The sequence below is a fragment of the Euprymna scolopes genome, chromosome 7 (assembly GCF_053919585.1).
Source record: "Euprymna scolopes isolate OS-2025 chromosome 7, ASM5391958v1, whole genome shotgun sequence".
Classification (NCBI taxonomy): domain Eukaryota; kingdom Metazoa; phylum Mollusca; class Cephalopoda; order Sepiida; family Sepiolidae; genus Euprymna; species Euprymna scolopes.
The window spans coordinates 99,140,273-99,152,341 of NC_136488.1; the positions used below are offsets into that span (position 1 = coordinate 99,140,273).

At 36.2% G+C, this 12,069-nt stretch overlaps 1 protein-coding gene across 3 annotated transcripts in view; it reads left to right on the forward strand.

The window, feature by feature from the left end:
- Nucleotides 1-12,069, forward strand: part of LOC145279856 (uncharacterized) — a 1,383,997-nt gene that overhangs the window by 415,834 nt on the left and 956,094 nt on the right. For all 3 annotated transcript variants that reach the window (XM_080131300.1, XM_080131301.1, XM_080131302.1), the window contains one exon: nucleotides 1,438-2,813. In XM_080131300.1, the coding sequence (XP_079987426.1) occupies nucleotides 1,511-2,813 (1,303 nt within the window). In that variant the 5' untranslated portion in view covers nucleotides 1,438-1,510. The remainder of the gene's footprint in view (nucleotides 1-1,437; nucleotides 2,814-12,069) is intronic.

The following is a 12,069-nucleotide window of genomic DNA, read 5'->3' on the forward strand; positions in this document are numbered from 1 at the left end:
TCTAACGCACCCCTACCTTATAAAAGAATCTACTGTTGGTTTTATAGGCTGGGACTTTCTGCTCATGTGGTCATGTGGTGATGAAACTTTTAAAATGCACTTGTGATGTTAGGTTGTATAAAAGTGTTAACATTGATCAAAATCAAACTTCCTTCTTTAATCAGATCTTTTCGATTATCAGTACTTATCAGGGTATTTAGATTCATCTACATATTGATCACTAGTTTCGTATTGCCCCCCCTCCTCATTGTGCTGGTGAGGGGATCCAATCTAAATACACACGTACCTTCTCTGAAACAATCGTACTACAATCCATAGTTATTTTCTTTTTCATCTTGATTTCTTGGATCATGTAAATGAACTTATGCTAATTCATTAAGTTCATTTGCCCCACATTAAATCTATTATAGCTCTAGGCGACTAAATCCCACCTTACTGAGCAGTATTTGGAGTGACTGGTGTGAAAAGGATATACTTTACCTTTCTTTATTTAATTACTAGCCTGAGTGCCTGGCGTTGCAAGTGTGTGTTGAGCAAAAACAACAAAAAAAAGTTGTAGTAGGCAGGCAAAAAAAAAAAAAAAAAGAAACGTGGCTCGTTAGTTGTTGTGCCCATCGGCAAACTGGAAGTGATGTACGCTTAAATTAAGGCTAGTCCATCGAAAAGAGGGGGATGACTTTTGAAAATATCGGAAAAAAAGCGACCCCTTCCTGTAGAAAAGTGGCCAATTGAGGGTGAAGGAATTAATGTTTTTAACCAATTTTTCTATATTTGGCGTCCGAAGGGTCGAGCTTCAAAACGTGAAAATCCGTCACCTTAGTCGAAAGTTTTAGGCAAACAAACATGCATACATACATACATATATTTAAACAGCCAGGTGAGATTTATATTATAGATTATTTAATGTTGGTAGATTTATATACTTTTGTCGTTCTCTGACTCTGATTTCAGACCATCATCATCTCTCTCTCTCTCTCTCTCTCTCTCTCTCTTTGTGGGTGTGTGCGTGTGTGTGTGTGTGTGTGTATATATATATTTATATATATACACACGTGTGTGTATTAATGATAAGCACCATTTGAATTTTGTTTGCCTGTTTGCAAAGCTGCTGAAATATCTTAGCTATATTTACATTCTTATATTTAATTTACTTATTATTTTGTTAGTATTGCATGCTAACAGTCTTGATGTGCATTTGTATATAAGCAATTTATCTTTTATTATCTCACCCCGTTCCTTCCCTCCTTCCAAATATGTGTTTATTTGAAAATGTTATTGTGCACTTTCTAGAAACGGATTAAAGTATCTTTAAGATTAAAGATTATGTTCAAGAACATTTCATGCAGCATAATTTTAATCCCATCTCTTTTTGCTTCTTGTATTTTCATTCTTGCAACATTTCTCCAACAACTGATAATCTAATTCTTTTCATTGCAGACTTGATGCTTCACGATGATAGTTGCTGAATAGAACCAGAATTAAAAATTAAAAAAATAAATAAAAATTAACAATGTCTGATCAAGTGACACGTCGTGTTCCAACAGCCGCTTCAATCGCTGCCATGCAGTCGGACCAACGCTGCTCGCATGTGATCAGCAGCGGTCTTGACATAATGGACCAGTCGGACATGGAAGCGGCCATGAAGAAATCGGAAAGCGACACAGAGTTACTCACCGGCAATGTAATAGACTATTCCTCAAATACACTGACGCGGTCAAAGAAAGTCTCCAACCTGGAGAAGACGGACGATGAAGATAACGTCAAAATCCGGGATAAACCGGGTCGAAATCAAACCATTGCTAGCAAGCAAATAAATCGGGCATTTGATTTTCTCAGAGATTATGGCATCGACTCTGCAGAGGTTGATATAAGCAAGATTATAGAAGATCCTTCTGAAGAAGATTCTCTGACCATTTCTTCAGACAAAAATGAAAACACTGATAAAAAGGTTGTAAGAAATGAATGTCATAACAGTTCCACAGTTATGCCTGAATTATGTCTTAAAACTAGTGAAATTTCTAGTGATAGTAAAACTGACACTATACGAACGGAAGGCTTAAACGAAGAATATAAAAACAGTTGTGCAAATCAGAATGGTGCCAATCATGAACTTTGCACCAATATGAATCTTCCCATAAATGAAAATAATGCAAACATCACATCAACGCAAGAAAATGATTCTTCTGGAAGAGCTAAGAACAATAACTTGCAAGTCGTTGGCACTTCATCTGGTATAGATTTGCAGAACAACGCTCTTTCGAAGGGACTAAGCAATCTGTGTTTAGATGAAGAAAATATCCTAAACAAAAATTCTTCCCTTACAGAACCTATCAAAGACAACATGCAAAATATAGAACATAGTGATAAAACCTCCCCACCAATACCTGCCAAAGAAAAGAATTTGGAAAAACTAGCTCAAAGTAAGACTCCTAACTGTGATGATAAAAGTGTAATGAATAAAAGTAGTAAGAATACGGCTGAAAAGCGGTCAAGCTCGGAAGCATTTGATGATGAAGAGAAAAAAGATGATGCCATCTCAGATGCTAGAGCCATTGGCGCAGCATGTGCTTCCATTAAATGTCCAAATGATGATAATGGTGACGAGTGTTGTGCAGATGTAAATTTAAAACCTCTACCTACGTCACTGAGCGATCCTTCTGTACCAAGTCTCCTAGAAGAGCAACCAAAAACTGACTATCTCATTCAAGGAGGCATGTCCCTGAGGAGAGGTGGAAGGCGGGCAAATAAGCACTTGCTTAATGGGAGAGGAGCCATTGATTACAGTGATGAAGAGTCCTCTGACGAAGACTCAGGTAAGTTTTTCACTTGAAATTAATCTATTTTATGTGTTGAGACTACCCTTTTAAAAATATAATCTATCATTATTACTATTCTGTTTGGAGTGAATGCTTAACTGTCTTATCAGTTGAGCTAAATAGAGATGAGAAGTCAGTAAGTTGGTATATAAGCAACCTGAGATATTCTGTTATGTTTAGATGGGCAAGTCCATTCTCTGGGTTCTGATTGGTTACATGTCCATGAATGGGCATTCTAAGATATAAATATTGCTCTACATACGGATAAAAAATTGGGCAAGTGGAAGCTCATTCAGAATCACACATATTACTAATCAGACGATCAGCAAAAAGTCATCGCATATCATTGAACGACCCTTTCATAAATAGAGACTCAAGGGGGAAAGGAAAAACGGTCCATTGATTTGTTTTTCAATCTCTCTAATGAAAATACGACTTAATGCTTAAAAAATATACCACGTGTTGAACATTATTCATGTTTCTCTTAGTAAATATCATGAACGTCAAGTATATTTACGTTTACGCTCTTTGGCCCATGTCTAGACTTACTTCCCCTGAATTATACTGGCAACAGAGAATGAACTTACAAATTTGGAGTAAAAAAACCGTTGCTCTCCTCATGTCAAAGATTAGCAAATATAGTTTCTGTTTTAATACGTTTTTTTTTTTAAGAAAAAAATGTGCTCAAACAGTTAAATGTGATTTGCCTACTGAGTATTCAGTAGGCAAATCACATTTAACTGTTTAAGTACATTTTTTTTCTTTAACAAAAAAAAAAAGTATTAAAACAGAAACTATATTTGCTAATCTTTGACATGAGGAGAGCAACGTTTTTTTTTTTTTACTCCAAATTTGTAAGTTCATTCTCTGTTGCCAGTATAATGGACTATGGAATCAACTAGTACGATTTTTAATTCAGTTGCCAAGTCTGCTGCAACTAAGGTAGGCTTTCTCTAAATACTAAAAAGCTTTCTACATCTGCTAGTATACCTATTAGCCATTATTTACATGTCTGATTGCCACATCTGGGCTGGGGTATTAACCACTAGCCTTTTCATCTTGAACATGTTCCAAAAAAGAATTTCTAACCGTATTGTCTGCCAAGTTCCAAACCCTGTCATATCGCTGCTGGATAGCATCCTTGTGCTTGGTTTACAATAACTTCACATATGTTTCAATGGACTTACTACATTTATTACTAAACAAAAATACTTTAGAACCTCTCAACTAGCAGTAAAACGCATCCCTTAACTGAAGAGGCTTATAAATACCGGAAGACGTTTTACTTTGTTAGTTTCTTTCCTTGGACTGCTTTCCTTTGCGATTTTGTTCTTGTTCTCTGTTTGACAACTGGATCAACGTGCAAAAAATTTAATTTAATGTGAAAAAAATGGCTTGTTATCCAACTGTCCACACAGGTTGCCCCTGCCTTTCCTATCACAGTAATCGCCTTCACCTCAGTTGTGATATGCTTTGTTTGGGGTGAATAAAAGATTTAAAAAATCAAATTCAGTTCGTATTTGAATTTAATTTTTTTAAAGAATTTATAATAGGTACTGTTTCTATAAGTTTAACAAAAACAACACATTATCATGGGTGAATATGGTTTTGATAGCGCCCTGGAGGCCTCCCTAATTTGCACCTAAGTACTTAAACAATAAATTTAAGTGATAAAGCTTCTAAAAAAAAACTCTGGATGTCATCAGACTGCAATGTTTGACAGATCTTTGGAAAAAAAAAACGAGTCAGGAGAATCCAAGAAGAATTCTAGACTTGATCGATTGTTTCAATGTTAAATTACCAAAAAAAGGAATCTTCTATTTGCTTCTTATTTCGAACTCACTCGGACTTTTTCATATTTCATCACGTTATTTGGTTCTTCTGTCGAGAAACCGGAGTCATTTCTTATTCACATGTGTAATTACTGTTTTTTTTCCTCTTGCTCTTTTGCCTGTTTTGTTTTCCATATCAGTAGTTAGCACACCAACTCTTGCTTCTCTCTCCACATATATTCAAATGAATTTTAACCTTTTTGGCTTCAAGCACTGCTCCTATGTTAGTTCTCCATTATAGATCGTTGTTTGTTATCTCATCACTCAAAGTAACACTCTTAACATTCTAGTATATGCGCCATCTTGTCTTTAGTAAATTTGATTTCAAAGGATCTACTTTTGTCTCATACAGTAAAACTCTTTCAATTGTATTTCTGAAATTTTGGGATGAGAATTGATAATTTGTTTTGCTTTGTTTGGATTATTTGGACTACTGTTCTCATCTTAATGAAATTCCGTATAGATTCCCGAGTTTGACAGAAAGATTCCCGATGTGAACAAGATACACCACAAGAAGATCTGAGTTTACATCGGAAGAAACATTGTGATAATAACACTCAAGATGAAAACAGTAGTCCGAATAATTCAAATAATACACTTTTAACTGTGGGTCTGTAGAACTAACTACTAAGTTCTATTTCCAATGTTGATTTCCAAATCTTGTCTAACTTTTTTAGTGCCTTCTATGTTATCTTAATTCAAACTTCCATATCTTTTTTGATACCTGTAATCCGCAAACCAAGATATTTCACATCGTACACCTGTTTCAATATTTCATCACTTAATGGTTTTAAATCTGTTTGGATTCTTCAAACTACTGTTCTCATCTTGAGTACTATTTTCCCAACGTTTCGGTCGATGTATCCTCTGACCTTCATCAAGTGTATTTTGTCGAACTTGGAAATGTTTCTGTCAAACTCGGGAATCTGGACAGAATTTATTTATTTCACAGGGGTAGCATACTTTCCTTCCGACAACTATGACTAGATAGAGGTCCTAAGTAACTTGTATTTTTTTGTTGCCACACAAAAATAGAATTGCAAATTACTTAGGACTGCTATCCAGCCATAGCTGACAGAACGAGAGCATGCTACCCCCAAGTTGTAAATAAAGGGTTCCGTTCGAAATTCTCTCCAGATTCCAGAGTTTGACAAACTACACCTAAAGAAGGTTGGAGGTCACATAGACTAAAACGTTGTGAAAATGACACACAGGATGATAACAGTAAACTGAAGAGTCCAAACAATACAAATAACCAATCCTCATCTCCAAAATTCAGAAATGGAGTGTTTTTAATCCCCCGATTTATCGGAGAGAGACCTATGTTTTCAGTGGCGTCTGAGTGTTATTCCGGACGATTGCCAGATAACCATCCGTTAGTTTTCCCTGAAATTTTGTCACAAATTGTATTTCATTAAATAGATGTGCACAATAAAAAAAGATTTTTTAGCAGAAATTCCCGTTGCGTTCCCAGCCGCTCAAGAGGTCAAAAATGCCCCAAAATGGCAGGTTTTTCCCCATAACTTTTGATCCATCCATTAGATTTTTCTGAAACTTGGCCAAAATGTAGAGCTTATTGTTCTTAATATAAATCCAGTATGGGTGACGCTGGCAAAATTCTGGTTCGCGTCTCCGGGGTCTTTCAGTGGTTTTTAAGTAGCACTCTGGAGGCCTTCTTAGTTTACTTTTATATCACCATACTTAAAAAATCGTAATCAAACTGAATGCAATCTGAAAAATCTGTAGACAGATGGTTGGAGAGGAGGAGTCAAAAGAATCCGAGAAGAATTCTCGACCTGATTGTTTGTTCTTTTTTTTTTTTCAATGTTAAATTACCAAGAAAAAGTTGATATACCATAAAAGCAGATTTAGTTGAAAGACTTGTGTTTGCAACAAAAAACAATTTGTGATGAATTCAAATTGAGTTTGTGAGCCAATAGAATTTTTAGACTAAGCACGGTTTATCATTTAGTCCAAATAATGTACAAACTCTTTGAGGCCGTAAATTTCCCTCATTGTTATTCCTCTGGCGATTGGTTTAATCCTTGTGAATTCACCAATGGCTTCTTTGGAGAGAAAACACCTAAGTAGTCATCGATCAATGCTCTACATCCTTTTCCTCGTTCCAGTTTGCATTTCTACCAATGTCCTTGCTTATCCATTGGGATCAGCATTTCCAAGTCAGTTATGGTAGTTCATGATCAGTTGAACGTGTTTGGAATTAGGGAAATTCCATGTTATTCACCATTTTGTACTAACAGTGTCAATTATGGTGCCACAGTCATTGTCGTCTTACTAAATTTGTTTTTGTCTTCAGACATAATATATCTGACTCGTGTTTCAAGTGATATTTGATTTGTTATTTGTAACCCAAGCTTGACTGTCTGATTAGTTTCCAGTATTATCACGTCATTCCATCTGCTATGCTGCGAATGCTTAACCATTATCTGAATGTCCTGAGTATTAAAAAACTGTAAAGTTATGAGGCAGGATGTAGGTTTTGAACACGGATAGCTTGCAGACGGATTTGAGGAAAAAATAAAAGTAACAAAAAATCAAAAACAAACAAAAAAAACAGAATTATTTTGGAAAGTGTTATATCTATATAGTTATAAAGATCTGTAGATCTTGCTTGAATCTTGTCTTTAATGATTGGGCGATTCCATTTTTTAAAAGAGGTGAATTTATATACAGGGTGAAAAAGAAAAAAAAACAACAACACTACAGCTTTATTTTAAAACTTTTTTGAAAAAATCAGTTCAGGTAACTTGATTATGTAGTAGAGCTAATATCTATTAAATATAGCCGCCTTCAGCCTCAATCAGCGCCTTGATAAGGATCTGAAACGAAGAATATGCCTTTTTCACAAGCATCGGTGGGAGTTCGGCGAATACTTGGCGGATGGCAGTGATCAGGCTGGCTTTATTGCTGTGGAAGATCATGTTGGTGATGTTCTTTACGTATAACCAAACGAAGTAGTTTAGCAGGTTCAGGTTAGAGGAGGAGAGGGGGGGGGACAGTGAGAAAAGGGTACAAAGTCATAGCACTCCTTCTGGAGCTAAACCTGGGTCTCTTTGGACTTGTTGGCTGGTGCCGAGTCCTGCTGCTACACACAGGGTCTGCCAGCGACCACCTGGTTGCACCAGAGGATCACCACACTCTTCAGCACATCCAGGTACATTTTGGTGTTGACTTTCAAGCCGACTTTGAAGATGTGAGGTGGCATGGTGTAGTACTCACTTGAAACCACACCAAAGACCATAAGCTTGGTAGAGAGCATGAGTTATACAGCAGCACATCTCCGATCTTGCTCATTGAACATTGTTTCACTTTCACACATGATAGAAGAAAGGTTCCTATCCCTCTTGGGATTTGTACACAACTGGCCGACTAGTAAATGGTCTGCAATAAAAAAAGAAAATCGATTTTTATCATACGGAAATGGAATCATGTCGTCTTATCTAAAGTGACAATTTTAGCATTCCACTTTCTCTCTCATTCTCTCTATCTATCTCTGTCTGTCTCTCTCTCTCCCTCTCTCTCTCTCTCTCTCTCTCTCTATATATATATATATATATATATATATATATATATATATATATACACACACACACCACAATCATGTTGACACACCGGTTCTCGCCAGATCACCGAAGTTAAGCAATATTAAGCCTGGCCAGTACCACACATGGGTGACCATTTGGGAAGGCTAAGCACTGTATGTACTGCACCGATTTGTAGAAAATTCCAGGGTGGTATCTGGGAGTGCATTAATTCACTGGGAGAGATGCACCCCCAGTCTTTGTTAAGACATGCACCTAGGAGAAGGAAACTGATGTAAAAACCTACGGTCTACTGTATACTTTGTCCTGTGGCAGTCATCTGCACCGACAAATGTTATTAGTAATACCAAAAAGTGTGGTGTGTTTTACACAAAGCGTTCACTACTATAAAGAAAGCGTCTGTGTGGATTTCTGAGCAATTAAATTTTCTGGTAGAAGCTCATACGTCAAAATCGATGGAAGAGTCCATCATATGTATATACATGTATAGATGTGGCTAAGGAATAAGAATAGACAGTTGTATGTTTTGGTTTCGATTCTAGCTGATGGCACCTAAGTCATATATATATTTTTTCTTGTTTTGATCTCACTAATATATATTAGGTTTAATATAGTAATTGATAGTCTCTATTAATAATAAATGTGTAATCTGCATGAAGTAAAATATAATATTTAAGAGTATCTTACGACAGAGAAATGTCGGGCAGCCTGCTTGTATAATATTGAAGCGCTGATAATCTTGCTTGCTTGTTTGTTTGCAAATTAAATATCTTCCATGGTGACAGGAAGGACAAACGAGGATCAGTTAAAGCAGTGAAGAGGGATATAGTGTGAATAGTAGCACTATCAGAGTAAGAAGATAGCATAAAGTTGATCGATTTTGGGAAGAAATGGACTTACCTAGACATAATGAACACAGTTATGACTAAGCATCATGGAAGTTATTGGTGGCATTTATGGTCAAAGAATCACTCTCCCCCACTCTTTCACTTTTTCTTCTATTTCCTCTTCCTCTTATTTCATGCACACTCTATTTAATTCAATCTTGTGTCTCTTTGTAATTCTTTTGTTTTCTCCTCTTACTCCTTCTCATCCCCATCAAATAGATAATAGTAATACTACTATTTTGATTAAAACGGTTTGTTTAAAAAATATGACTTTTTAAATTGTGCTTTCGAGTTTTGCTTTTAGTCCCGTCATAAAGTAATTAAATTCTTATACAATTTTTTTTTTGAATATTAAAACTTAATTTTATTTACTTTTAACGTAACCAAGTTTACTGAATCGTTTATCCTCCTCCTCCTCCCCACCCCAAACTAAAATCTACGAGTTTGCTCCACTGTTAAATACCTCGGTAAATTAGGAAATTTTGTGCACTATAAGAGCAAGAGTAAAAGATAACATAATATTAGGATGTAAGTTGATCTACCTATTTCGGGAATAAATGGATTTACCCAGACACAATAAATGGATTTACGAGTAATTGCTTTGATAGTTATTGATGGTAGTTATGATCACAGAATCGAACGTATACTTTCTGTAACATGCTTTTGTTAAAAATCTTTTGTTAATTATACCACTGCGTTTATCTTGCTTATTACTAGGGCTAGGACAACAGCATATTTTTTTCATTGTTTTGACTCTTGAGTGTGTATCCGTTGATATATGTTTTTATATAGAATGATGTGGTTCTCGGTTGATTAACTGTGTCGGATATATACGCGAGAGTCAAAACAATAAAAAGAATATGCTGTTGTCACAGCCCGAATTATTACCGGTCCTTCAAGACAACAGAAAGAAAGAGCACAGGGAAAAATATTCTTTATGGCAGAAGTAGTTTGAAGTGTATCAAGTCTCCCTTATGTACCACTAGCGGGGGGTACCCTGCGTTGCCCGGGTGTTTAGAGGTGTGTGTGTGTGTTTGGGTAAATGAAAAGAAAAATCGTTGGCCGGGTGTCCCGGGTGTTTGTTTAAAAAAAAAAAAACGAAGCCTTGACGTGCAGTTGGAAAATAGTAAAGTGTGAAAAAAACGTGCGACGTTTAACGGCAGGTGCCCGTTTTTGACGAATTAATGACGTCAGCTTTGAGTGCGGGACAGTGTTTTATTTACCGCGAGTCTGTTCGCTTTTTTTTTTATATATACGAAAAAGCTTAATGCACATGCGGCGATCGAAAATTGTTGACTATTTATCTATTGAAAGTTGGGCAAATTAAATAGATAGGCGACCCCGGTTGTTAAGATATTATCATTTACGCGCGATATAAAAAGTTGTGAGGCGACCGATCGGTTCTCGGAAAAAAAGCCTTTCTTGGAATACACGAAAACGCGCGCGCGCACACACACACACACACACACACACACAGACAAACATTTTTGCTTTTATATTTATAGACTACTCCCATTGTTTCATTAGTCATAGGAGGGGGGGTCCGACGTGAGCACTATATAATCATTTAAAAATCCCAATCAACAAATTGATTCTTTAATCAACATTCTTTCTCTTCTTGCAAATATAGCGCCTGTTTGCTGCTACCCTCAAATGGGCGAGTTATGACCTTATTTCTCACAGCAGTTATAATTATGCAATCAATTAATCCAACAACTCGATCTTTTATACGATGAATGATTTTTATGTGGACCCTTAACTTGATCGTCCAGTTGGCTGCAAAGTCAAAAGAAGGGAAGAATAGAGAAATAGATGGAAAAGTTGGTGAGATTCTAAATTTTAGTTTATAAGTGAGTGTGACTTACTTATTATCGTTTTGTTAGACCACCTTAGAAACACGTCGTGTCAATCCCAGCTTTAACACAAGATTTCGACAGCTTTGTAAATATCACTCTCTGAATCATATGTTTGGCGTAATTTCTGACTCATTATTATCACTTACTTTTTCACGAACCCGAGCTTATTTCATGGCAACCTCTTCATAATCTTTCTCTAGATCATATCTTGTTTACAGCATAGAATTAGATTCACCGGAACAATTATATTTTAACTAATAGTTATGTAATATTTCTGCTATGCTGAAACGAATGACGACATACTTATTTATGAAAATATCTCTTTATTGTCGGTGGCAGTGGAGGAGTTTGGGTTAGTGAGGACAATAAATTGACAAGTGGTTGTTTAGTAATACAATTTGTGACCCCTGCAAACGCCCAACAGTGGGACATCTACTGTCAATGTAGCCACGCCCCCAAGGTGGCTAGAAGTATTAAGCTAAGTACAAGTTATCATTTTTTTAATCATTATCGTCAGCTATTACGTCATTTATAACTCATCAGTGTAGCTAGACATAGCGAGATTCGATTAATTGGCGTTTGGTGGTTGATTAACGGAGACACTTGTTTCACTATTTAAAGTTATATTTGAATGGAATTATTCATTGTTTACAGTTTTTATGATACTGATAAACGAAAGTATAACGGGGCTGTCCAGGCAGTTTCTGCAGGCCAGAGTGCTCTCTAGGGTGCTGGCTCTTCAAATACCACTTTACTGACCTTGTGTCACATCTTTTGCCGTGGTAAGAAGATAAACAAGCCCTTCTTCAAGTTGTAACGTTCTGCGAATTAGTCATGAAAAATGCTCCCTGAACTTGTTTCTTCCACTGTTAACTTTCAAAACACGCTCCATCCTATTCCTTTTACAGAAGTATGTTGCTTTATGCTAAGTGGAGAATTATACTATCAAGTATTTTTGTCAAATTGTTGTATGTAAAATTTGTAGGTTCTCTGTTTCATTCTAAGCATGTAATTTCGATTGAGTCATTCAATCATTTTTCGAGTGGGGATTAGTTTTAGAGCGTTCACTACTGCTGAGTTAGTCAAACGATGCTGTAATACATGTGTTTTTAATG